The sequence below is a fragment of the Mycteria americana genome, chromosome 3 (assembly GCF_035582795.1).
Source record: "Mycteria americana isolate JAX WOST 10 ecotype Jacksonville Zoo and Gardens chromosome 3, USCA_MyAme_1.0, whole genome shotgun sequence".
NCBI lineage: Eukaryota > Metazoa > Chordata > Aves > Ciconiiformes > Ciconiidae > Mycteria > Mycteria americana.
In genome coordinates this window covers 50,757,359-50,784,492 of record NC_134367.1, presented here as the reverse complement: position 1 = coordinate 50,784,492, position 27,134 = coordinate 50,757,359, and the positions used below count along the sequence as shown (strand labels likewise).

Here is a 27,134-nt window from a genome sequence, read left to right as displayed (position 1 = left end):
ATTCAGAGGCAACACTATTATATAAAACGTTCCCCACAGAGAGAAGTGCAAGGTCAGCTCACAAGTTTTCTTTCAGTACTTCCCATGTACTGCACTGTATAAAGCTGGTGCTCCTGTATATCTACATTTAGTTATTTCACAGAGTTGCTCATTAAAAAGAAGTATTTTCAGCATGACTGTTCAAGCATAAACCACATTCACAGTTGCTTTTATAGTATGTTCAGGAAAAAGAACATGTAGCAAATTCAAGAAGGAAAAATGCTATTTTCTTTCTGCAGCACAACCATGTGGAGCATGCAAAGCAACCACAATCAAGCAAAGATACAGTGGTATAAAAAACCAAAAACCTTGAGCTTATGAACAAAACCCCTTTTAAACTTTCACTTCCAAGTTTATCAAATATCCCTTTCACTTCCTTTTTCTATGGTCCCTTAGAAATGCATCCCTGCAAAGAGGAGTTAAACTAGGTAAGTATAGTCACGTGACATATTAAAATACCAAAGGTGCTTCTTGTATAGAAATGTCACAGAAAAATCACGAGGAAAGTTATAGGAACGGCAGATGGTGGGGAGGAATTAAGATTGGCACTGCCAAAAAAACAGTTCCAAAATAAATCTGACAGGTGAAACCATTATCTGGAATAACAACGTTCAAGCTTTTGTAAAATTATGAAAAACGAACAGTATAATATGATCATTTCCACCTAACTTCTTATTCTCTGTATTCTGGTTTGCTAATAAACTGCTGAGCAAAGCAACCCATTTTCATCTTCTCCACGGGTAGGAAGCCTCTGAAGCAGCAGCACGTGACTTGCAGATACAGCTCCGTGCTACTGTCTGAAGTCTGATAAATTGTAGGGCTAGAACAAGTTTCAGAAGTTATAAGAGCTTAAAGAGGCACAGAACTGGCATTTGGCTGTTTTAACCCAACAGTCCCTGTCACAAATAATAAATCTTCCAAAATCAAGCTGATCCTTTCAGCTTGAAACAAGCATTTTAAACACAAGAACTCAATACTGACATGTACAAAAGAGCCTATGGTGATCACCATGACCTATTCATGGTGATCACCCACCAAGCTTGGCTAGAAATATTTCTATTGCTTTTAAGGGGATGTGTCTACTGAACAGCCAAAGAGTTCAGAAGGCAGACATAGTTGCTGCAGATGTTTGTTTACACTGTACATCAAAATGCTCCAGAGACATGAAAGAGGATGACGCATTTTAGTTCTCCTTCATCAACTGCTACATCACTGACAGGTTACCAAAATTACAGTGGAGTGCAATAAAGCTGCCAAATTCAAAGAAGAGAGTCAACAGCATACTCCTCCTTTTTTTAAAATGAGTACCATCTCTTCATATTGCCGTAAGTTCCTGGATTCTTGACCACGTTTTGCTAGTAACTACTTCGATCTTAAAAGGTACTTGCAGATTCCATAAGTGATCCATCATAACGATTGGTTATAGGCTTGAGCAAACTTGTTCCTTGCCACTGATGAGTTACAAAATATGTAAATGTTGTTTAGTTTGTATGCACCATACATAACAATAACACTGTCTGATTTTGCCAAATGGCATTGGGCGTTGCTTCACTTTATCTAAACGGTGCATTATTTCATGATGAACTCAAATTGCATTGCCCTGATGATAGCAATAGTGTTTTATAATTACATGTATTTCATGCAAAATTGCTTAGTTAGGTCTGCTTTTTTAATATGCATAAAAAACAAGGTCCGCGGTACAGATATTTCTTCACACTGTCCTACTGACATTTCTCAACACGCTCTAAGTGGTCTCTCCTACTGGGAAATAAGGAGTCTATCTGACACATCCTTGACTTTTTAAAGTCCTTTTATAAGCTATTATTAAGACCAGAGATCCCAGGCAGCTGCTTCTGTGATGTCCTCTCCTTTGCAAAAACAGCACAGAGGTCAAAAAAACTGACTGCAGCTAGGACATTTAACTGCTACTGCATAGAAAAAAAAAAAAAACCCAACAACAAAAAAACCCCAACAAAAACACTCCTCTGCTGTCTGTGCGTCTCTAGCATTTTTAGTATTGCAAAAAATGTGGAGGTCAGAGTCATCAGTGTACTTATCTTTACTTTACAATATTTCTAATAGCTTTACTTACAACATTTATAATCCGTAAAGATTTTGGAACTGCTTGGGGTGAACAACCCATCGCCGTCAGATCAGGATAGATTCCTTCTTCTAACACATACTGGTTACCGGAGAATTCTTCCTGGTCATACACTATGCAGCTGCAGGAAGAAGAAGAAATTGCCTCTTAAGAATTCTGTGCAAGTAAAACGATGCCAGTGTTTCTCAGTCTTTAGCAAGAGCTACTGACAGAAACATTATTTACAACATTTTGTCCTGACAAGCTAAAGATTGATGTGTAAACTGCAAAGCATTGTTGTAAGTCCCCATATGTGAAACCACTTCAGGTGTTAGAAAGCTGGTTGCTTTTTAAAAAACTTTTACCATTTTAGTGATTTTGCAATATTCAGTCACTATAACTTACCTGCCATCTAAAATTTTTGCAGACTTCACAGCAAATGAACCAATACATCTTGTGTTTTTTTCAAATATTTGGCAGTTGCCCTTGAATTCAGGCTCTGAAAATAACTGGACCTTTAAAAGTTATAAACATATTTAAAAACAATTAATTCTTCAACCTTCAGTAACATGTCTCTACCATTACTTCTATAATTAGATTAAAACATACTTAAAACACCCAGGCTTCCTCAGTTACATATATTTTTTGTTACCTCTTCAGTGTTGCAATCCTCATTCAAGACAGCAAGGTAACAATACCAAAAATTACTTCCGGCCGTAAATCACTCAGTAATATACAAAATAATTAAAATAACACTAACAAAGAGAGCTCCTTGGACTATCTGCTGGAGAATAGTTTTAAATTCCCACAGAATGGCCAGAATAGGCCCATCTTTAGTAAAGGGCCATAAATGGTTTTGGTTTAGATTATTAATCCATTTAATCTCCAAAATACATACTCTTCCCACTAAATGAAAACTATCTGTCTCTCAGAACATGAATGGCGCACAATCTTGGCAAAGTACTCAGACAGCATGCCAACAGGCATGGTATATATTCCCAGGGTAGATGGGCTTTATGTGCCTGTTACAGCTGTAGTTACAGTCATGTCAGTTCTTCTTTCTCTACTGAGAGGATAAGAGAGGATACGTCACCCACAGTCTTTTGTCCTTGTTAAAAAGAAAAAAACTTCTAAGCAGCAAACCTCCTAATTTGGTTAGAGGATAATTAACCCTGATCACACACAAGTCATTCACATTATCACATGCCTACCAGCTTTATTCACTCTTAACAGAGATACGAGTGTGGGCATGTACAGCGTTCTCCAAAGAGGAACATGCTGACAAGGGATGCAGTCTGTTGACTACAAGCCATTACTTCTTTGCTTCCTTAGGATAAGGTCTTAATAGGCACATAATACATAGATGCAAATAATTTTTCATGCACACAGCTGAAAATAAGCAGCCTTGAGATTTTTATTCCCCATAGCTTATACATTATCCCTATGCAGGAGATTCCAGTGAGGCATGCTACTAATCAAGAATGCAAAACGAGACAGCTAAGACTTTTCTCCCTAGTTTTTAGCTCCATGACATACTCACCATTTTGACTGAAATAAAAGTAACTTTGTACAGGGACAAACATGAAAAGGTTCAGAATCATGAAAGGATGAAAAAAGCCGCCCATTAGCCTCACTGTAAAACTACGTATTAGTGCATGCATGTAGGAGACAGTCCAACGTAAAAATATGTTAACTCACTGAACAGACAAGTTGTCCCTGCCATTTCCTTCTCTTAGTTATTGACAAAGATGGAATTCACTTTAAGCATAACTCAGCAGTATTTGTGAGTGAATGAGATTCCCTTAAAGTGCAACCACCATTAGCAGAACTGTTAACCAAAGAACTAGGTTCAAAAGGAATTAAGTCACAACTGTACCCTGAACAACATCATCTAACTTGTAGCGCCCTTGCCTCAGCAACAGAATCCAGGTACCTGCACCTCTGCATAGAGGGCTGCAGGCTCCAGCTCCTCAGAGCAATCACCAATACCCCAAAACAGCTCGCCTGCTGAACCAAAACATTGCCTATGCCCTGAGAAAGTTCTAATGGCAGCTGTGTATTAAATCCCACCTTCCTTGGGCCTTAATGTGCCTTACTTAAGAGGTTTGGAAAGCAGCCTTCCTTCACCTGCAGTTCTCATTCTTTGCCTGACTAGTCAACCATCTATGCAAATACGTGGGTGTTACACTAGACAAAAAGCCATTTCTTTATTTATACATGTTACAGACACTACACAGTATGTTTCATGCACTTAGAGAAGTATCTTACCTTGACTTTACCCCTTTCGCTTCCAACAATATCCTGCAAAAGTTTGGAGGGGAAAAAAAAATATTTTAAACAGTGGTAAAATAACAAACATACAAAAGTTTACTATTAATTATCGTTTAAAGAATGTAAATAAACTGAATTTGACAGAAAAAGTATAGCTCCAAATACTTCAGAGAAACTTGCAAAACAAGTATAAAATGAACTCCTTACCATAATGATGGGTTGAACTGAAGATATTTTGCAATTTTTCCCCCCCCATGCCTCAATGTTGGGATATAGCCCTTTAGCCAGTATATACTGCTCCCCCGTAAACTCAGGATTCTCATAAGCCACCCACCTAAGAGAGACAGAAGAAGAGGGCAATGGGTAGAAGTCACACTACTTTCCCAAAATACAGATGTGTATATAAATTACTGTCTTAATGTAAGAACAAATAAAAAAATTCTCCCCTCAAGTGCCAAACTGTCATGCTATTTCCTTAAACAAACCTGTGTATCTGATACTCCAAGACCCATGCAAATTTCACTTCCATTCACCCTACTATATCGATATGAATCAGAGTGAGTTAGCTAAAGCAGACCACAAGTTCAAACACATCATCTGCTAGATATCCTAAAAGCTGTCTCCAGTAAGAATATTTTGAGATGTTTCACAATTCTATTACTTTATCTAGATCAAGTTCTTCTCTAGAAAAACAGACAGATATCAGAATACAATTTTTTGGATAAAACTAACTTTCAGAGTTATCTGGGCAGTAAAGATAGGAATATTGATTTTTAATGTTGCCTGTACCTACAGTTCAGCTGTGTTTAAGCAAACACACACTCCAACAGAAAGCTGAGTTGCAACAACAGGCATATATGCTAATGAGAGCAGGCTATTCCCTGCTAGGAATCACAGACATCAGCAGGAAGAACATCCTTGAAAGTTAAGCATTAAAACCATCACTAATTTGACCAAGATTAATGTATTTAAATTCACAGCCATTATTATAGTCAGATGTCATGCCTGACACAGGCCACAAACTCAGATTTCTGCATCAAGCCCATAACTTCTGTCTCAGTCAGAAGATGCCTTTTTGAAAGACATTGAACTTTTGAGATACACATTTGAAGTATTAGAAAAGCAACCAAATCACTACATTGGAGTGTATCTCTCCAATGTTCAGTTACCCCTGCAGTGCTTTATTTCTAGTCTGAAGTATCTGCTATCAGCTAGTCTTGCTATGCATAGCCTACTACATTAATAAACCTTCTATTACAGCGTCCTTCTAACCCTGGCTCCATACTGAAAGCCCAGATAAAGTATTCCCTCCCTCTGCACTACCTTTGGTTTTGTGATAACCTACATAACTTCTGCTGCCTTTCACTGCTGGACTTCCCAAACTTTCCCATAATTACATTCTGGCTCTTTTTTAAACTCACCCTTTTTGTTTGTTTGTTTTTTTTGTTTTTGAGTGCCAATATTAGAACTGGCCACAGTAACAGCTGAATTTCATTCATTATATTCGTGCAGGGATCAGGACATCTTGCTGGTTCCTGGTTCTACAAGATAATCTACTCACAGTCAACCAGCTTTTAATTTTAGCCAATGCGTTGCATAACGAGTGTATGCTAGGTTATGCCAAAACCCACTTTTAGTGCAGTCTTCTTACAGTGTTTCAACACGAATTTCACATCATATAGCAGTAAAATGATACGGAACTTATAATTTGCAGTGGAGGCTAACTCTCACCATCAAAATTCACCATAAAATGATCTACGTGTGTCAAGCAACTGGATTCTATTAAGCTGCAGTTTTATTCCAAGAACAAATGCAAGAGTCTCTGCAGATGTAAGAAGTGGGATAACTTCAGACTGAAATAAAGCTGCATCAACATGTATGTGCTGAGAGTATGAAATTTGTATTATTTGTCCATGGCAATACTCATATAGTGATTCACATTTATCACTATTCACATCTCTTGGTTTGCCTCAGATATAATCAATTATTCTAACTTGTTATGCACTAATTACTTAAGGCATATTTCAAGGCACATTTCAAAATCACCTCATAGTAGTTCATCAGAGAGACATTGGTATGTACAATAAATTGAGCAGACAGTTCAAATGTCTCAGGTGTGTCTATACCTGTATACCACATATACCAAAAGCTGTGAAAATGAGGTTTCCTTAACCAATTTCTTTAGCAGACGTTCATTAAATTTTTCAATGCACAAATGCCAGGGTACAACTACAGTGCATGACAGTTTAACTTGATTGACATCTATGTAAACAAGTATTTCTGATATTAAGTGAATGCTAAAACATGCCAGATGCCCCCTAAGAATCTCTCAATAGCAGTTATTTCGTTTCCCTCATCTAAAAAGAAGCCTGAATACAGAAGTAATCAACGTATCTCTCTTGCACATGTTTATGTCGAAACCAGTGGGATTTAAATAATTACCACTCTCCCATGCAAGTCAGCCCATGCAGTTAGAGAGTTTCTAGAGTAAGGGCTTATTGGTGAAATACTTGTGCTTTTCCACTTCATTCAGAAGCCCATACAAGCTGCTGAGAGTAGTAATAACAACATCAAGGGCAGGCAGCTGAATTCAGTACCAGCTAAACCTGTCAGACCTCAAGACTATCCCTAGGAAGGAGCACTGCCTTAATCCAACTTCTGACTTAACATAAAGGCCCGGAGAGCAAGACATCACCTCCATATCTGAGCAAGACAGTCACATCCCAGCTGCCAGGCACCACAAAAACTGAAGTACTGCTCTGCAGCATGGCAACAACAACCCTGCCCCACAGGGAGTGAGTTCTCCTAACACAACAGTTTTTGTAACCCCAGCCCTGCAAACTGCCTTAGTTAGGCTGAGCAACAGCTTCATCCCAGGTTGCTGGCAGGGTGGTGCTGGAGACCTTCACTCCTCTGCACCATCCATGCCCCTGGAACCAGAGGCATAGAGAAAAGCATCATTTATGTATTGTTAGCACTATTACACGCACAGTATCTTTCCCCAAAGCCTTCTAAATATGATGTCTAGGACGCACAGCTCCAAACAGGGTCTGGAAGAACAGCCAAGAAAAGAACCCAAACACAGATAACATACCAAAAATCAGCTTTGCCCATGGTTAGCCCAGGATTCATCTTACCTAACTTTATCTTTTAAAACATCAGCCACTTCTTAGCATGTATGCTCCTTCTAACGTTAGCTGAAAGGGGTAATCCCCCTTTTTGCATTGCTCAGACTCATTTTAGGATAGGACAGATACCTAAGTCCTGGAAAGACCTCCTCTCTCAGCTATGGAAGAAATGGCAACACCTTTGTTAAACTAAATGTCATAGTTGTAAAAAGTAAGCTTTCAGGCACAGAAGCACTCCTTCAGGTCTGAAATAGAATCCACAATCTTCAACGCTTAAATACTACATGGAGACAATGGGTTAAATTGGCCTGTACATGCTCATCAGATAGACCAGGAGGGGCCAGGAAGTTAACTGGCACTTGCAGATTTGCAGCATGATTAACAGAGAGGATGAGGTAATAAAATTCTGTTTATACGAAAGAGAGAAAACAGGTTCTTTATCATACCCCTTCGTGCTTGTGATTCCTAGTATCCCTGGGACCCATGAACTTTAATTTCGTGACTCCTTGAAAGGTTTTTTTTCAAATGTCAGTTCAGCTCAGTTCAGAGATGGAGGGAAGTGGAAGCTTTGTTTGAAATGTTCTCCCACGGGGTACCCAAGGGCTTTTCGGCCCTTTTCAGCTCCCAGTGGAGGTTTGTTCTTGTACCTTGTGCCTCTTTAGTTTCACCCATGTTACCTTCCCGAGTGCATCCAGGTGAAATTTACTACATTCTGGCTCCTGTATATGAACTACTCATCACCTAATGATTTCCTTAATATCACTTAATTTAATCCATCCATAATTTTCATCCATTTCCTTAATATCATCCATACGTACACTAGAAGCAGCCAAATCTGCACTGTGGACTAATTGCTTGAAAATTAGGGGAAAACCAGTCTGATTACAGGACCACAATAAAACAAACACCTACGTAAAAAAACAAATCTGGAAAAGTTCTTCCACCAAGTTCAAAAAGGATCAACTAAAACACAGGGGCTTTTTCAGTATTTTTGGCAAAAGTTTGGTCTGTTTATGGATAAAGAAAAGGCATATTTCAAACATGCAATTCCTGTGATTTTGATCACTATTAAATAAAAGCATGAAGAGTTTTTAAGCAGAGAGGAAATAAAAATTGTACAACAGTTGATTTTAGTACTTGCTTAAACTTGCAAAGGGTGTTACTGTTGCTAGTAAATACTTCAATTTTCCACCACTTAAAATTCTGCCAATTTGGAAGTAAAGATCAAACCCTACTTAAAAGAAGAAAGGCCTCTCCTATTTTCAGTTTGGATTGCTTTCTCCCGCCCCAATGGCAGAAGAATAAAATATCATGGATTTTATGCTTGGCCAATCTCTGAAGAATGCTCAAGAGCAAAACATTTTCATTTTTAAAGAAGTCAATCCTCATCACCTTAGGATATTTTTTTCAGGATGTCTTTACAATGGATTTAGCAAAGACGTTAAAATATTGCTTGGAAACATTCTTCGGAAACAGAATAGCTGAAAATTTTAATGCAGCTAGCACTCAATTACCCCAAAATGGAATATTCATTCCCCAAATGCAGAGCTGGGCTGTCTTCAGCATACAGTTTAGAGATGCAGTTTAGCTTAGAACTTGTTCAGTACTATCTGTGCACTGCAGCATCAGGCTTTCTTTTCTTTGATATACCCTTTAAATTAAAGAGCAATCAAATTAATTATATGGGAAATACAGATCATCTGTTATCTGTTATTCCTATAACTGCTTACCCCAGATACCTGTAGTTAAAAAACTTCTATGAAAGGTTCAGGGCTTCTTACATTTTTTACTTTTTTTTTTTTTAATGAAGTATTTTCAGTATGATACCAGGAAGGTTACTTTGAAATATTATGACAAGGTTTTACTGAATCTGTCACAGTTCACTATGACATCATCTACATTACAGTCTAAGCTCAGGAAATTGCTCAATGGATTATTCATCACTCTATGACTGATTTCTTGGAAGGAAAGATATAAAAAATTTCTACCTGAACAGTTACTTAACACTTAAAATAAAGCATTTTATTAATAAGCATGACTTAACGCGAATCATTCAACCTTTCTGACACATTAGCATTTAGTAAGACCACCACCACAAAACCCCCAAACACTCACAACCTCTTTGGAAACAAAAGGGTCATACAAGACTGTTAAGAGTTGAGTGCTAGCTGTTACGAACAATGAACCTAAATTTTTAAAAAGCTTACTCCTACAAATTACATCTTTAAGAGACTACAAGGTGAGATTACAGGAGCAGCAGCAGAGTCTGTAGGACAAGAGTTTTGTTGGTAATGACTTCTAGCCGCCTTTACCATCAGAGTATTAGAGTCACTCGTAATTGCTAGAATACTCAAACTCAAGTATGATTCCTATCTCAGCTGCAACAGACATTTACTAGAACAACTACACAAAGGACATGATAGGTAACCCACAATTTGTTTCCCAGCCTTCAGAGGTGACTCTTTCCCATGAATCTCTCTTGCATATTACAGAAGACAAAAGGGTACAGTGACTTCAAAGGTCACCAGGCAGAAAACAACCCTGCTGTCACACCATATTCATATAAAAATTAAAAGCATTCCTCTGGAATGCACTGAGCTTGATTCTACAGTCTTCATCCAGACAAAACTTGAAGAGATACCACACAGGTAACACAGAGGAAGATTTAGGGTGTGGCTGGGTAAGGCAGAGCTTTCAGCAAGTCACCTGCATACCAGGAAGGGAGAGAGACTGTATGTCTCATACTCTTTTGGTTCTGCTACTTTAAGTAGTTTTGTACATTTGGAGACATGATTGCTAATACTTTTTTTATTTCCATGATTGCTAGTACTTGTTTATATTTCCAAAAGACTTAGATGCAATCTGCAAGGCTGTGAAACTCAATCTGCAATTGATGTACTGAACAAATCAAACAGCAAAGTCTATCAACTTATCAACTGCATGTGACAACATACATGGCACAAAGAGTAAGAGTTGTTAATGGCCATGGCAATGCAAAGTTTTGGGAACCACTGTGTTAAAAAAAAATACCAATCAAAACCAACACCACGGTACTAAAACACTATTAACCTATAGGATTCACTGCAAAAGCAATGTTACTTTTCAGAACAGTTAAAGTCTCCTTAATATCAGAATGTATTAGTGAGCATGGTAAGAGTTATCTCCATTTTACACACAACTGAGAGAAAGAGCAAGGAATTTGCCTCTGGTCAAACACAAGAAGCCTGGAAATTAGATTCAAAACTGGAAATTAGTTCCATAACAATTTTGCTGTTGAAATGCTTTAAAAAAATACAGCCACCAGAACAAGCTATTTCTACCTCTCTGATGAAAATGTCATGTCATACTTTCATACTTTGTGTATCAGTAAGTTAACATTTCCTGATACCATCTGATCTTATCATGAGAAGAAAACCGATTTACTGTACATATTCACAAACACTTTACTTTTCACATTCTGCAGTCAAGGGCAGAAAATTTTATCTGAAGACTCCACACAGACATTAAAAGTCAGAGTGCCAAAACCCACCTGCAAATACTATCAAATTCTAAAAAGAATAGTGCATTTAAAAATTGAACAGCAATTAAAAATATCACTTACACGCCACTTAGCACATTTATAGACTGTGTCCTCAGCCCATATCCAGTGTCTTTCAAATTGGAAATAATTCCTAACACATTAATATTGGAACCCTTTGATCCAAAGTCTTTTTCACTGTACATTATCATATGGGAGCTTGTGAAGTCCTGTTAAAACAAAGAGAAGCATCATAAGGAAAATGCGACATGATGTCTCAGTGCACTCAGGAGATGCCTACTACATCTTCTTGGAACTTACGCCAACAATCGGTCGCAGTGACTGCAACTGTTCATCATAGCCACCCCAGTCTGTCCAATCCCGATACGCTCCTTCTTCCAGCAAGTACTGATGGCCTTCAAACCCTGGCTTCTCGTAAGCGACCCAACTAAACAACAACAACAACAAGAGAGTCTGCATGTGAAAACGGACAACTGCCGCTCCATGTTGTTATGGAGCAGATACAGATGTATGAAATCTGTTCTTTGGCTTTGACTATTTGCAGTTTTAACCCAGGCATATATCTAGACCCAAAAACTAGGAAGACAGAAAATAAACGGGTACTGAATTTGTCCACTGCACTTTCCAGCCTATGGAGTTACTACTTCAGCTGAAGGGGAAACATTGCTGGTGTTTTCCCACACTTACACTCCTCCCAGTACTTTCATGGATCCTACTGATGTAAGTGGAAGTCTTGTCTTTTCTTCTGATTCCTTGTCACGAAGCATAAAGATCTCTGATTCTATTTCCACATGTCTCCCTTCAAAGAAAGGCTTCTCATAAACAATTATCTGTAGCAGAAATGAAGTAAAAGAAAAGTTGCAGACAGCATGATAAATTCTGACAACAGACAGTTTCTTTTGCATGGGCACATAGAGGGAGAAGGCAAGATTATGAAACTAATTAGTGGGATCTTTCTAGTCTCTTCAAGAGGTCTTTCCCTTAGAGATGCAACATGAGGGCTTGAATGTTTGTTACCCATCTGCATTATACAGATAGCTGTTAATACTGTCATATATGTGTGTGATGGATGCATAAACATGACAGAAATTGCACGTTCATGGTGTGGTCACATACAGTAGGACCAGCCACTAAACCATCAGTAGTTGGTACATGATCAAGATATATTTATCTGCTCATGTGTAGTTCATGTATTGTAAAATACCTGTGGACAATCAAATAAATACTGACTTTTACCTTTGGCTCTCCACTGAATTCAACTTTGCGACCACCCTGTTAAAAAAAAAAAAGGGGGGGGGGGGGGGGGAGAGAAAAAAATAAGTTGTCTATACTTAGTTAGACAACTTACAGACAACTGTAAGTCATCCACTCTTCACAAAAAGATAGAATTAAGATGAAACCTTCCTTGAAGAACACAGGTGAAAATAAGAAGGCAGATTAAAGGCAGAAATGGATGCAATCAAATGTCGAAAGTTCAATAATTTTATAGTCTAAAATCTTGGTTTTTAAAGAGTTACATTTTTGTGAGTCTTGAAAAATCTAGCCACCTTAACACGTTATTTCTAACACATAAACATAGGTCATGTAACTTGCAAGTAATAACAGTATTTTACCATTTTCAAGGGCCTCATGGACCTAATGTAGGCTTCCTTCTTCTCCCAGAATACTAAATTAGGATATTCACCGGGCTCCAACATCAAAGGGACTCCCTGGAAACCAGGTTCTTCATAAATTAGCCATCTAAAGGTGGGGAAGTTGGGGGGAGGAAAGCAAAAGATAAAAACTCCAGAACATTTCTGAACAGTAAAGAACAAGACAATATGTTTACTTTAGAAAAAACATCACTGTACCCTTAATAAAACTTTGTTTCTTTACCATCAAAATTGCCAACTTCAAGCTGGCATACTGGCAAACTTCTGTGCCTGTGCAGGAACCACCAATAATGCATGTGGTTTTTTGAACAGTCTAAAAAACAAATCAGTACAATGAACAGACAGTTAGGAATTTCACTCTCTCTTATCTGAGGGCAACCCAAGTTTCAGACTAAAGTTTCAAGACTTAAGGTTACTCTGTATTATTTTTAGAATAGTTTTAAAATATGCAGAACCAATTTTCAAGAAGTTGAAAGATCTCTTCTAACCTAGACTTGGATTTGTTGCAAAATCTGTTCAATAGAGAATTCTAAACTTGTATTATTTACTGATATGTAGAAAAACCTGACAACTCCTTAGAAATATACTTCCTCATGGTTTGTATCTGCTACTAAATCTGCTTTGAAAGACGTAACTTTCAAGATGTTAAAATAATCCATCACTCTATCATGCTTAAAAGGCAGATTCCAAGCTGATGTAAACTGGCACAAGTTGGTAGTTTTGTTGCAGGCATACAGTTCCAAGAAATCAACAAGGAGCTTTAGTTCTATTGCTGTCTATAGCCAAATGTTTGATATAGTGTGTGTCCTGTAGTCACACCGCTCAGTAAGCCCTCAACTTCACTGAAAGAATTTAAACACATGGAACACCAAGGAGAGAGTACAATCAGAAGATAAATGTGCATTGACTCATTTCTGTTGGCAGCTTTTGGTAAACAACAATTAAGCATGAACACTGGGAAACCTTAAGAAGATACAACCACACCCACATGGCAAGGTGACTCAGAATCAGAGCCTCTCTCAACTGCCAATACAGTGAACTATGTCATGCCTGTAAACTAAAGGAAAGAAAAAACCCTGCAACATGCAAAAAAGCAGTAACAATTTACTGAATTTCTCATGCAAGCAATTGGCAGAAGTGACTTCATTCTACACTGGACCAATGAACTGACATCTGAGAAAGATTATTTTTCAACTGTCTGTTTTGCTTCCTGGTGCAAATAGTCTGCCTTTCCTCAAGGGATCCAAACACAACAGAGAGAAATTAAGACTGTAAGAGTTTACACAGACCTAGTGCAAAAAACACTGTCACATTGACGCAAAGTAAGGACCAGTCTGAAGCCTGAGAGATGTGCACAGGCTCTGCTTCCTTTCCAAAAATTTTGTAATTTCACTATTCACAGAATGCTTTTAAGTGAGGGACACAAATAAAGTGGAGAGGTAGATGCAGTCAATTAATAATCAACCTCCAAATAACATATCTGATTTCATTACTCTTGGCAGACATGTAATTTGGATTAAGCTTGCAGTTCAACAGAAATAACCTCCTGTCAGACAACCAACTACTTGGACATCTTAAAAATTTCCCTATATACCCGAGTGCTTCATTTTTTCCCCAAATCAAGGTGTAAAGATTTAATCAGATAAAATACCCTTTACCCAACAACTAAAATGCCCCATCCATCATGTGGCATATTTGAATGCATTTTTGCAGTGGTATGTAATGCTTGTCTTTAGTTGGGCAGTTTTTGATAGTTAAATAGACCATTTGCAGCAGGCAAATGCTGTCAGTGCCCAAACACAACATGGCCAACAGGTAACAACCAAGGTCCGTACACCCTGTAAAATGTTCTGCAGGACCCAACATCACTGAAAGTGGTTCCACACTCTCACCTTTTCTGAAAGCAGCCACCCTCTTCTGCATACTTTTCCCAGTACCACTGTGAGGCATATCTTCAGTACCAATTTACAAGTTTGTTTATTAAGTTATCAAAACTACCATTGGTACAGTGTCTGGATTGTTCCTTAGAGGTCTCCTTTCCCATAAAAGCTTGCTTAGTTCATGACATACATTACACTCCTAGCTCAGATGGCTAGATATTTTCAGGTGACATAACATACATGTCCTAAACATCAGCATAAAAACACTGATTAAAATGCACTGTGAAATACAAGAATGCTTTCCAGAGTCCACACATGACACTAAGTCTTATTTTGTAACACAAGGGCTTCAAAATGTTCTTCTTTTAGTACAATGATTTCAAGTTTAGAGGAAAGCAAGTAGGAAATGTGGTCTTATCATAACAGTTCATCCCCTCACTCTCACTTATGATAAGTTTGCCTGAATAAGAAAGAGCAGGAGAGGCAAACTCATTCCTTTGCTACAAATACACAAGGGTTACTCTGTCTTTACTACATGCAAGCAGAAGAAAAACTAGCTCTAACAAAGCATTTTAAGAGGTCAGCCTCTCCAAGGGTGAAGCATTACAATGATGTACTAATGCTACTGTCAACAAGTACTACCAAAATATAGGACTAGAATAAATATAGCCTGCTTGCATGTCTGATAGATGTATGCAATGGTTTAAAACAAATTCCTTTCATAGCAGTACACGTTCATACAGAACTACGCACTTACATGCCCCAGTGTACTTTGATAGAACAAGTCTTCTGAGTTGTGCCGAACACCCCTGTTTCTTCAGTGTCGTCAAAAAAGGAAGTCACGATTCCTAACCCTTCAGGTTCTGTATACAAATCAATTCGGCAAACCCTGTAATCCTGAGAAACGAAGATTGCCATAATCACTTAATCTGTGCTGCAAGTTCTGTAATTAATGTGGATAACTAAATCAGTTTTGAAACACCTGTTTATTTTGTTTCCCCCCTTGTCAATTACTACTGGTGTTAGATGCCTATAATAAAAGTATAACTAGGGCAGTTTGCCTGGCTCTGTTTGGACCAAGACAGTCAGTCAATCTCTAATCAGCATTTACATTGTTTACTTTCTGCCATCTAGTCAGGAATGCATCTTCTTTCACCGGTTAACATCTCCTCTAGCAAATTAAAACCTAAGGTAACACCAAGCAAGCCATTCTTGAAGAGAACTGCAATTTAAACAAGAATTGTAGTTACAAGCAATATATATTCCTCCTTTTTCCTTTCCTAGTCAAATAGCTTTATAGTTCATGCTTGTTTTGGCAACCTGCAAAGGTAACTACTTAATGGCAGGTTAAAAGTGCATGTAGGAAGGCTGTTCCACCACGTGTGAAACTCCCTGTTAAGTTTGTGCATACAGGGCTATTTTTTGAGTATTGAACAAGGCTTGGTGTTTGACACTAAAGTTCATGTTGAGTGTAAATTTGGCTTATATTAAAAAAAAAAAAAAGAAAAACCCACACACATCTTTTGAAAATATGAGTCTGTGGAATTACTGATGGTTTTCTGGGATGTTTTTCTTGAGAGATTGACCCGGCTAAAAAGCATAGGCTGTACATAGCATTTTGGAGGCTATTCTAATAAAAAACACTTAAGTTTTCTTCCTGCCCTATCCTTCCAGTGGATGTTACCATAATCCCCATTGTGCAAAAGCCCCCACATTTATTTTGTGATTAAACAAGAAATTCAACATGTAAATGCATGAAACAATCTTCCAACTCACATTACACTTGTGCCCTAATACACCAATCACACTTTGTATCAATATAAAACATCACCAAACATTAAGATCTATACAAAATTTTCTTCACTTATATTACTTGCCTTAACAACATGTCTTATTGAACCAATCACTGCGGGCTTTAGAGATTTGCATTCATTTTGCTCTTCAGAACTACCTGCACCCCAAATATCTGGGAGTTCCAGCTCTCCTTCTTCCAGGGGAATAGAGGGGCCTTCAAAATTTGGTTTCTCATAGAGTATCCAGCTTAAAATAAAAAATTCTCATTTTTAATAATGCTTTATCAAGTGTGATTTTCAAAAATCATGCTCTCATTTAACAAATCCTTTCACAGGACGCATTATTTCCAGACCCTTCCCGCCACCCCAATACAGCTTATCCACCCAACACTGCTGATGCAAGCCATTTCTGGTCTCTGTGATACTTTTAAAAGCAATGATAAAAACAAAGATGTCTACTGCTGACTCTGTAACTTCATCAAAAACTCCTCCACCTTTTTAAATTGATGATTTGGGACAGCAAGACTACTACCTATGAATACCAGACTTTTGCATGAGATACTAATCAGAACCAATTTGTAGGTCAGAAAATGTTGACACTGCAGACTGCTGTGTCATGTATAAACACACAAGCTACTTCGATCCTGTGAACAGCAGCCTGGAGTTCCACAGGGGCTGGTATAGATGTGCCAAAGGATAAGACCGCTCAGAAGACAAGCACAACTTTATTTTTAATGGCACGTTTGAATATATAACTAGATAAAAAACTACATCCATCTGCAAATGCAAAACCCTTCCCTGGAGCTCTCGGTCGAAGGGGGGGTAAAAAAAACTCAGTTCCCTAGTCCATGCTGCAAAAGAAGACCTGGTTCACACAGATAAAAAAATCTTCATACCAGTTTTCTGAAGCTAAACAGCAAACAGTTTGCTTCCCAGTACCTCCTACTGCAGCTAGCCCTTGTTTCTGCAGCTTACTATCAGATCATTACTTCTGAGAACCTGTTATTTGACTGTATTATAGCCTGGCCACAACTTGTCATGCTATCCACACTAATAATGGCTGTTCTGTTAATGCTACGAAGAATGTAGGAGATGAGCTTGTTTTGAATTACTCCTAGGCAATCTAGCTTTTAGAGAAAAATTCCCTCTGGAGTTATCACAGAAACAGTCAATTATCTCTACAGCACCACCTTATACCTTTGGACATGGAATTAATCTTCTGCACCCAAACGCATGTCAGACCTGGCTTTAAAATCCTTTGCTAGCCTTCTAGCCCAATCCAAATACTATGCAAGAACCCATAAAGGGGAGAGGAGTCAGAGGAGTCATAGCTGGACAGAATCTGTCATTTCATCCCATGCCTATGCCTGGCGAAATGTTGCACCCCTCCACATGGTAACACTCAATTTGTCAGCAAAGTAAGTTTCCTGGCCCAGAACTTCCTATTGCAGAGGTAAAATGCATCATTTCTTGCTCATAGGTGTCTATGCTACATTGCCATTTGCAAGGCAGACTTACTGTGAATTACATGCTGGTTTGACACTAAAGTTCATGTTGAGTGTAAATTTAGTTTATATTAAAAAAAAAAAAAAAGAAAAACATGAATTACATGCTGGTTCTGTTTCAAAAGATTTTTGGATAGACCAATGACAAAGAGTAAAAATTATTCTCTTACCATCCTCTGATGACTTTAACTAAAATTGTTGGTGACAGAACCCAAGAACTGCAATCCAGAACATCATGGAAAACTTCAATGCCATTTTTTTGATAGTCTGATTCACAGTATATCACCAGCTGTGTTAAAAAAAAAAAACAACAAAAACCAAACACCAACAACATAGAATTCTATCTTGCCATGCTTTAAATATAGAGAGGAACAGTAAAGATAACAAAATCGATTTTACCTTGCCAGGTCTGGGATTGATTTTACTTTGTCCATTTCTTGAAAGTGCCTAATAGACAGTGGGGAGAGAAAAGTCACAAAAAACCCCAAACGAAAAGCATACTCAACAAAGATGCTCAGCTATAAAAAAAAGAGCTAGTGAAACAAAATAAAAATTAGTCTGAATAGTAAAAAGCTGATAACACTTCAACTACACCTACTTAGTGCTTCAATTCCTTCCTCCTCCTGAAGAGCAGTATCTTGCCACAAGTGTACAAATTTACACACTTTTTTTTTTAAACTCTGAATTATCATCTCACTGAAGCCAACTAAGCTCAGACTTGAAATGCTTTAAAATGCTTCTGATGAGCCTCCTAAATATTCCAGGAGTTCATACCAAGACACTACTTTAAAAAACTGGCATTAATAAAGTACATGCTCTCAAATGATAAAGATACTAAAGAAAGTTTAAATGTCTGGTAACCGTAATCATGAAATAATTTTGAAGGAATATATGAAAAGACTGAGAAGGCATGATGGCATATACATTTATGAACTAATTAGCATAATCGATTTTGTGCTGAACACCTTGTAACAAGATAGGTTTCTTCAAAGAGCGTGAGACTCTGCAATAAGTGATAGACTAAAAACGCTGAGAACAAATAAAACGCATTGAGGTATACATCATCTAAAACAATGTTGAAATCAGTGGTAAATTATATGATATAGAATATATGGGAAAGTTGTGGTTGCATCACGTCATCTTAAAATAAATAAAGAAAGCGTTGCAATTATGTATTTGGTTTCCTAGCAAGGACAGGAGTGCTCATTCTGGGACAGGGTTCCACTCTTCTAGGAACTATTCATACAAACAAAAAAACCCAAACAGATCCTGCCCCCTAAATAGGTTGCAGCCTAAGATAACCAGCAACACATGCAAGGAACTAATGAGAACCTATTAGTCAGCACGCAGGGCAGGCAGTGGTCTCAGGACAGAGTTCCTAACCACCATCAGATTTTTGTAGGCATCATCAAGACCCATTGAAGCATGACTGGTTTTTTAGCCTGTGCTTCAATACCAGTTAGAACTTGCTTTGTGTTTTAAGGAATGCCAAAGTCATTGTTTTGGGCTGCCCTCACTCTTTTCCTTCACATTACCCATTAGCCATTGCATCATCATTTTCTTAGTCAGTGGAAGACGCACAGTAGGTACACATCATACAAACATTCTCGGTTCCTGTCTAACCTGAGCAAGACACTTCAGAGCCAGCAACAGTGCTGCAGAAGTCCTGGAACCCTACGGAGCCTAAGGGGCTTCTCTCAAGAGCAGTCTTATGTGTGTACATACCCCCTTGACATATCAGGCCTCCACACTCTACTGAAAAATTGAAGCCCGCTCAGGGACAACAGTTTAAGTAAAAAAAAAAAAAAAAAAAAAAATCAGTACTAGTCATTTACATTTAAACTCAGGTTTTGAAATCCAAGCAGGACCATCCAGAGTAAGAGAGCCCCTTTAACTGGCAGCATAAGTCTACACCACTGCAAATAACTCCCCTAATTTTCATCCCCACGCTAATTTAAAAAATTCCCATGAGACAAAAATCTACATCCTCAAAATTGCAAGGTAGCATGGATGACTTCCTTCTGCAAGGTGAAGAAGAAAGGAGTTATTTCTACTACTCCCCCACCCCTTTTAGTAGAACTGTAACAGCAGATAATCATTAGCTTTAGAAAAGTATTTCTCAAACTTCTTATATGCTGTTTCAATTCCACAGATCACATTAATGTGGCTATTAAACTTTGGAGAACATATTTCTTCCAATGGTTCTTAGATCTCCTGATTATAGTTTTCCTCTCAGGTAACAGTAAGGGCCCACATCAACAGAAATAGCAGATACTACAGGGCATTGGTCCATCGTTTTAAAAATAGAAATTACAAAGTTCTCCCACGTTAGGGTAAAGTTGCCTCAAAGGGAAAATGCAGGTCTGCCTTCACTCATGATGAATAGATGCTCCTCCACTGTAGTAGCACTTTCAATAATCACTACTATCCACTTCTTAAAGTGTTCTTGAACAAGATATATATTCTATCAAATGCATGGGAGTACTGCGAACGAAAACAGAGGGCTGAAAAAATTTGCCCTGTTACTCATTTAACAGCGCAATGGCCAAATGTCTTGCTGGAAGAAGAGAGAGATTACTGTCAACAGAAGAAGCAGGCACAAGTTTTCTGAAGTTCACAGAAAGCATTCTACTAATTTACAACAAAACCTGAAGTTAGCATGACATTTGTTTCAAGATAGTACAAAATCAAGTATGAAGACATATTCAAACATATACTTTCAATATATATTTATGAAGAGTCACAAAATAAGGGCATCATGAAGAAACATAATCATATTAACAGATGCCATCTCATTTTCATGTGTAGCCAACATCAGATGAAACTGGTACCATACCTACATTCACCTCTATGTATTTATAATCTATGTATGTCCCTAAGAGGGGAAACAAAACAAAACAATGTATGCACATCATCTATAGAAAATATAAAAGCTGGGTAACTTTCCAGGCAGATTTTAAATAACACAATACTTACATCCACTTCTAATAAACCAGTGGGGACATTTGATTCATATCTGCTTGTCCCTAACCAGCTGGAAAAACTCTTCTCAGGGTTCCCATAGTTGGGCATTTGTAAACTTAGCTCTTTTTTTGCACTATCGGCTTGCATGTACTTCTCCACAAAACTTGGAAACTTCATGTCTGAAAGAGACTGAATTGCAAAATCAAAATTAATAGTCATTCAGCAGGTAGACAAAATTTTACATGGTTGCATTTCATGCATGATCTTTTATTACCTCAGATTTTTGAGGCATGCCAAGTGGCCCAGAAGCATCCTGTTGTAAAGGAGGCATCCCTGAGGAGTCAGTTGTAAAAGCTGTTGTGGTGTTATTTACTGAGGTGACAGAAGGATTAAAAAACCTTTCTTTAGATGTAGAGGACAGCAAGCTTGAGAAGAGGGAGCTTTTTTCAAGCCGGGATCTCTTAATTTCACCATCTGTACCATCAATGTTCTCTTTTCCATTTATTTCCTGAGTAAAGACAGGTTCCTCCCTGTTACATGATTGCAGGGCTTTGAATACGATACTTTGCTCTGTTGATGCACGCTTGGGCCTGACTCTGGCTATCGTTTCCAGGCTTTGCATTTTAATTTGTTGGGCCGGTAACAGATCCTGTGTTTTTTCCCTCCTCAGTCCTAAACCAAAAGTAAATACACTAGGATCAAATACTTTCTCTAAGTTGTCTTCATGAATGGGAGGCATTGCGAAGTGCGGTGCTGGGGACTTGGGAAGCTTTGACCTCTTCTTTTTCTGGGGTAAACAAACCGAGCTGTCCAAGTTTTTTATCGTTTCAGCAAACTTCTTCATGTCGGATGGGGAATCAAAAATGCTATCATCTTCAGCAGACCCATTACAGGTTTTGCCTGGACTCTTTTGTGTATTGAGGTTGTGCTCCGATATCAATATACTATCTTGACTGCTGTCATCAAACTGCAGTGCTGCAAAGCTCAAATCTCCTGGCTTTGCCTTTTTGTCTCCATTTTCCATTTTCTTAAATTCTGATCTAGAAACCTGATGAGATGGTAGAGGATATTTATCATCATCACAAGGTGATAAAACCTCTGTGTTTGGCAGCATCTTTTCTTCATTTCTGTGGAATTCTGAGCTCGTGTTATTTCTTTGGTAGGAAGTATCTTGAGCATTTTCACTTTTACTGGGCGAGTGCAAAGACAGTTTAAAAGGTGAACTTTCTTTTTTAGCTGTGGTTAATTCTGGATCGGGTTGCTTCAGAGAGACACTACTAGCATCAATTTTGCTGTTTTGGTTAAAAAGGGATATTGCAGCTTTTACTTTAAGTTCTGTTGTCTTCCCAATATCCTCATAAGAGGCAGAGCTTTCTTCATTTTTGCCTTTTAATTCTACAGTGCTTTCTTTCTCTGATGTGCCATTCTCAAATAACTTCTGGCGACTGCTTTGCTTATTTAACGTTTTATCAGGCTGTTCACTTTCCTTAGGTTGTTTTCCAAATTTCAGCTTTGCTCTGCCAACAAATGTGCTTGGTACAGTACTATTTTTTGAAGCAGGGATGTCAGTAGGCCTCTGGCTCTGGTTAGCACATTTATTTTCAAACAAGGAAATTTTGTTGGCAATGTTGCTGTTACTTTTATTAACTGGTTTTTCAAGAGTATCCTGCTCATTTTCTAAACTGTCTTGATTCGTAGGTGCTTTAAAATTCAGCTCTACATTCTTCGGTTTGGCTGGACTACAGGAGGCAAAGTGATACAGAGTTACATCTTTGATTAATCTTGAAAAGCCTTGCAACGATTTTCAAAACAATAAAATGTAGCATTACAATGAAATTTTCCACAGTCATATTCAGTTCAAATTTTTGTATCTCAAAAGGAGTTAACTAAAAAAAAGAGTAACTATACGAACAACAAAAAAATTAGACACTAAATATTTCAAAAATCTACGTAGTTCTTTAATGCTCAGTAAAACAAAAAACACAGCAGCCTACAGCATCTGCAATTGAGGCAGACAACTTAACTACTTATGACTGACAGACATGAAAATTTAATAGTGAATAGGCAGAATAAATTATACGCATGCAATTCCCTACAGAGTTTAGGAAACAAATCCCAATTCATTAAGGTGATAATGAGTTGGTTAGCATTTAAATATACCTCTCCAACAAGTTTGGAAGACATCTGCCCAGATTCTTTGCAGCCCTTACACTGCAGAAGCAACCTTAAATCGAGTGAAAGACCTCTTCTGGCTTCAGTGCTGGTGGAAAAGGTAACTGTCCCCAGTCACTGCATCGCCACTTGGCTAAGCAAAGACCACATGTGAGGACTCTCCCATTTCCTTCAGTAAAGTCAGCTAACAATTTCAACTGTGTAAACTAATCCTGCTGATTTTACAAGACTTGAGTTAGGAAACACTTATAGAAACTTCTCCATCAGAGTGGATAGAGAAGCGTGTACAAGTACATAGCACACAGTACTCATGTACTATGGCAGAAGGCTGATGACATGCAGCTGAGGGTTTTAAGCCTCCTTCCTCTGAATATCTACATCCAGGAAAAATCATTTGTCCATGTCACTTGCTACTGCAGGAACAGTATGAACAGCTGTGAAGATGCAGGGCATGTGTCTTCAAAATTTATCAGTCAGGTATCAGGAGTGTCAAGGAGCCCATCACCACCTCAAAGGCAGGCCTGTTCTCCAAAGAGGAATCTGGAGACACTCAGTGCTGGGAGAACAGGCAGAAACTGCACTACATGAAAACTGACAATGCTGGGAGAGAAAAGAAACTAGCTTGCAGCAACCATCTCCAGGGCCTCAAATGCTCTATCAATCAATGGATGATTCTATTATTTAAGTGCTTTCTTCTTTTTTACCTACACAAACTGTGTTAACTGAGCTCTCAGACAGCTCTTTAGCCCAAGAAAGAAGCGTAAGGTACAAGTGAGTTAACATGAACCACCCAAAAACTGAGATCACTCCTTTCTCCTCTTCCTCAAGAGATCCATCCCAAGTGAAAAAGTAAACCCTACTAAAGCAAGAGTCTCCATTGTACAAACTTCTTTTCTTGGGAAAAGCATGAGGAACAAACTTACTAAAATAGCAGAAGGAACCCAAAATCAGCTGCCTAAGAATCTATACAGAAAGCAACTGCTAAAAATCACCATGTCTTTTCAGAGAAGACTTCCCGACAGTGCTCACTGTAACTACCAGCCTGCTCACGTTGGTTCATAACTGGAAGGCTCTTACAAAGAACACGTGATCAATAAAAAAAGGAAATAGTAAACTTAAAAACAACTGGCCATGTTTTAGATTGGTGCTAATAAAACACACTTGGAAAATTTAAGTCTAGAAACAGAAAAAAATTACTCCTGAAAGGCGGAAGGCAGGGAGGGAACTATCACACAGCATAAAATTAAATATATTTAGATACTACTTTTCATTTGCAGTATGACTGTTCTTCTCTTAAAACTCTAAACTTTTAAAAGTTAAATTATTCTATGATTTTTCTTTTTGGAAAATGAATACAAGTTGCAAGGGACCCCTAAAGGTCAGCTAGTCCAACTTCCTGCTCAAAACAGGGGCAGCTTCAAAGTTAGATCAAGTTGCTGAAGGCTTTGTCTGACCAAGTTCTGAGTACCTCCAAGGGTCCTGATTTCACAACCTTACTATGGAAGCATTGAAGCAGGTCAGCCACTGTCACCATGAATTATTTTTGCCTTATATACCATTGAAACTTCACTGTTGTAACTTGCAACCATGGCCACTGTCCCTTCACTGCACACCTCAGGGACAAATCTGGCTCTGCCTTCTCTATAATACCTCTATAGGTAGCAAGAGATGATTGAGGTCTACGCATATCCTTCTCTTCTCTCAGCTGAACAAATCAAGCTGTTTCAGCTTCTCCTCATACACGGTATGCTCCAGTGCCATCACCTTCTTAATGGCTCACCACTAGACTCATTCCAATTTGTGAATATCTCTCTTGTATCAGGAGAAGAGAGCTGGAAGAGGAGGGAGGGGTACAGCTTGATATAATGCCCCAGATGCAGCCTCATGAGCACCAAATATCTTCTGCTTTGACCTGCTGGCTATGCTCCTGCCAATGTAGCCCAGTACAGGCTTAGCCTTTATCTGCTACACGGATGCACTACTGACACATGCTGAATTGGCTGTTCACCAGGACCTTTCATGTCCCCTTCTGATCAGAAAAAGGTACTTATCCTCTCCTTCTACCTGTATTTTCAAGAGGTATCGCTAACAGCCTAGTTATCTTAACAGACTCATTTCCATACCATCTTTTTGTCAGCCTGTCACTTGCACTACTATATGCATTTCAACATAACAACACGTATCTTCCTAATAAAACCCGTCTCTCCCTGTACGCCTTAACACAAGCAAGTTTAATGGATAACGCTGATAGTTATCAGCCACGCCTAAAACCTGTTTTAAATGAACAGCTAACACCTCAAAGGTATAGTTTCAAGCTTTGCAAATTTACGCAGAAACAACCACTTCAGCACTTAGTATTTTACATTCTGCAGTATTTCTGCACAGCAGCAGCAGCAGAAAAACAGCTGAGACCAAAGAGCAATAGAAAACTCAGCCCTGGAGCTCCATCCACCACAGCTGGCCTCCTCTAAGTAATCTTTTCATTACACCTTTTTCCACACTAGGAAATACTGATTTTAAATACAGCCAAAAGATGTACCTTATTGCAAGAACTGAGTTTCTAAGCTTGTTTAAAAGGAGATGTGTGAGTATCCTCTAAGCCTCCCCTCTAGTATAGGGGAAAAACACTGGAAGATGGATTCACTTAACAGTGCAAACACTTTCTTACAAACAGCCCAGTGTGGCTGATTCCTACTGCCCATTGCTGATCTGCAATGCCAGGAACAAGCAGGCAGAAGAGAAATACTGATGTCCTTCTCTTCTGCTACACCTTGCAGCTAACCTGTGGAAGCAAGCAGCTAAACCTCTCCCAATATAGTCATAAATGGAAGGTGAGTCATATAGTTGAAACATACTGTCCAAACGACCATGTAAAGCACATAACTGATGCCAAAAAACATTGATGCCAAAACATCAGATTGAGGTGAGCAAGGAAAAATGGCATGTTGGCAGAGCAGAATAATTCAACAAGTGGGCATAAATGCAAAGGCAACTACAAAACCATGTCTGAACATCAAATGTGACAACTGAAGCCAAGTTTTCCGCTAAGCACATCAAAGTAACTACTACCTGAGGTTTTATTTGCCGATTAATATGTACCATCAACCTCAGTTTAGTCTCAAACCTGATAGGTTTCCCTTTCATAAGCTAGAAGCAAAGTATCCTGTGACTTCCAAGTTGCCCAGTACACAGACATAAAAGGAGAAAAGACAGAAAATGCTATCATTACTTGCAGGGAACCAGCAAAACCGACTTCTTTAAAAATTGTTTCTAAAGAAACTCGATTCCCAGAATTGGCACAATGTCATTAGTAAGAAACATTATGCATTTTTAAGTGAAAACAACTTTGATTATACAAAATCCATCTTATAGGAGGCAAATGAGTCTGTGAGTAAATGAGTATTTTTCAAGCTGAAAGAGATTCATGTGAAGTATCTAACAATAATTGTTTAACCTTTGAAAATGGAAAAGTTATCTGTTCTCTAGTTCAAAGCAATAACAAGAGAACAAAAACCACACCTCCTTCTAATAATGGCACCATCTTTTCCTTTCCCATTTTACAGCAGCTTAATCCACACCCCGGTTTATAGTTCATGTGTTCTGATGAATGACTACAAGTTATACCAGGTAATCTGACTGTATCAATTTGTCTGGCTAAATAAACTGTGTGGTACCTTGCAATAACAGCCATCAGATGCATCAGGAACCTTGCATGCAACATGGAGGCCCCCACCCAGGGCTAAAGTTCCTATAGCAGCAGATAAGGCCAAGACACACAAAGACACAGAGTGCCACACACCCCACAAAATCAGGTGAAATAGAACAGGCTGTTTATTCGTTAAAATTAAATCTGTCAGAATGGATACTTGTCTATTATTTTATGAGTACAGCAGAAGATAATTCACTGTACAGCAAGCCAAGGAGATATCCAGAAAAATGAAATCCAGCTACACAAGCATTTATAACTGCATCATCACTAATGACAGTGACACAAAGAAAAAAATGACAGCTACCTTTGCTTTGAAGTTGTGAAGATACAAAACTTTAGAGTTTAAGATTTGTGATCTATACTGCCTGACAGCAAAGCATCACCATGTACAAAACCACCACAA

At 38.3% G+C, this 27,134-nt stretch overlaps 1 protein-coding gene across 1 annotated transcript in view; it reads right to left on the bottom strand.

Moving 5' to 3' along the window:
• CRYBG1 (crystallin beta-gamma domain containing 1) overlaps positions 1-27,134 on the bottom strand; it is a 67,862-nt gene that overhangs the window by 14,392 nt on the left and 26,336 nt on the right. The window contains exons 3-17 of the mRNA XM_075498482.1: positions 21,125-22,589; positions 20,863-21,039; positions 18,286-18,333; positions 18,057-18,175; positions 16,466-16,628; positions 15,346-15,485; positions 12,670-12,796; positions 12,293-12,328; positions 11,744-11,886; positions 11,357-11,483; positions 11,120-11,265; positions 4,598-4,724; positions 4,388-4,420; positions 2,525-2,634; positions 2,132-2,261 (exon numbers count right to left, since the gene is read on the bottom strand). Coding sequence (XP_075354597.1) covers positions 2,132-2,261; positions 2,525-2,634; positions 4,388-4,420; positions 4,598-4,724; positions 11,120-11,265; positions 11,357-11,483; positions 11,744-11,886; positions 12,293-12,328; positions 12,670-12,796; positions 15,346-15,485; positions 16,466-16,628; positions 18,057-18,175; positions 18,286-18,333; positions 20,863-21,039; positions 21,125-22,589 — 3,091 coding nt within the window. The remainder of the gene's footprint in view (positions 1-2,131; positions 2,262-2,524; positions 2,635-4,387; positions 4,421-4,597; positions 4,725-11,119; positions 11,266-11,356; positions 11,484-11,743; positions 11,887-12,292; positions 12,329-12,669; positions 12,797-15,345; positions 15,486-16,465; positions 16,629-18,056; positions 18,176-18,285; positions 18,334-20,862; positions 21,040-21,124; positions 22,590-27,134) is intronic.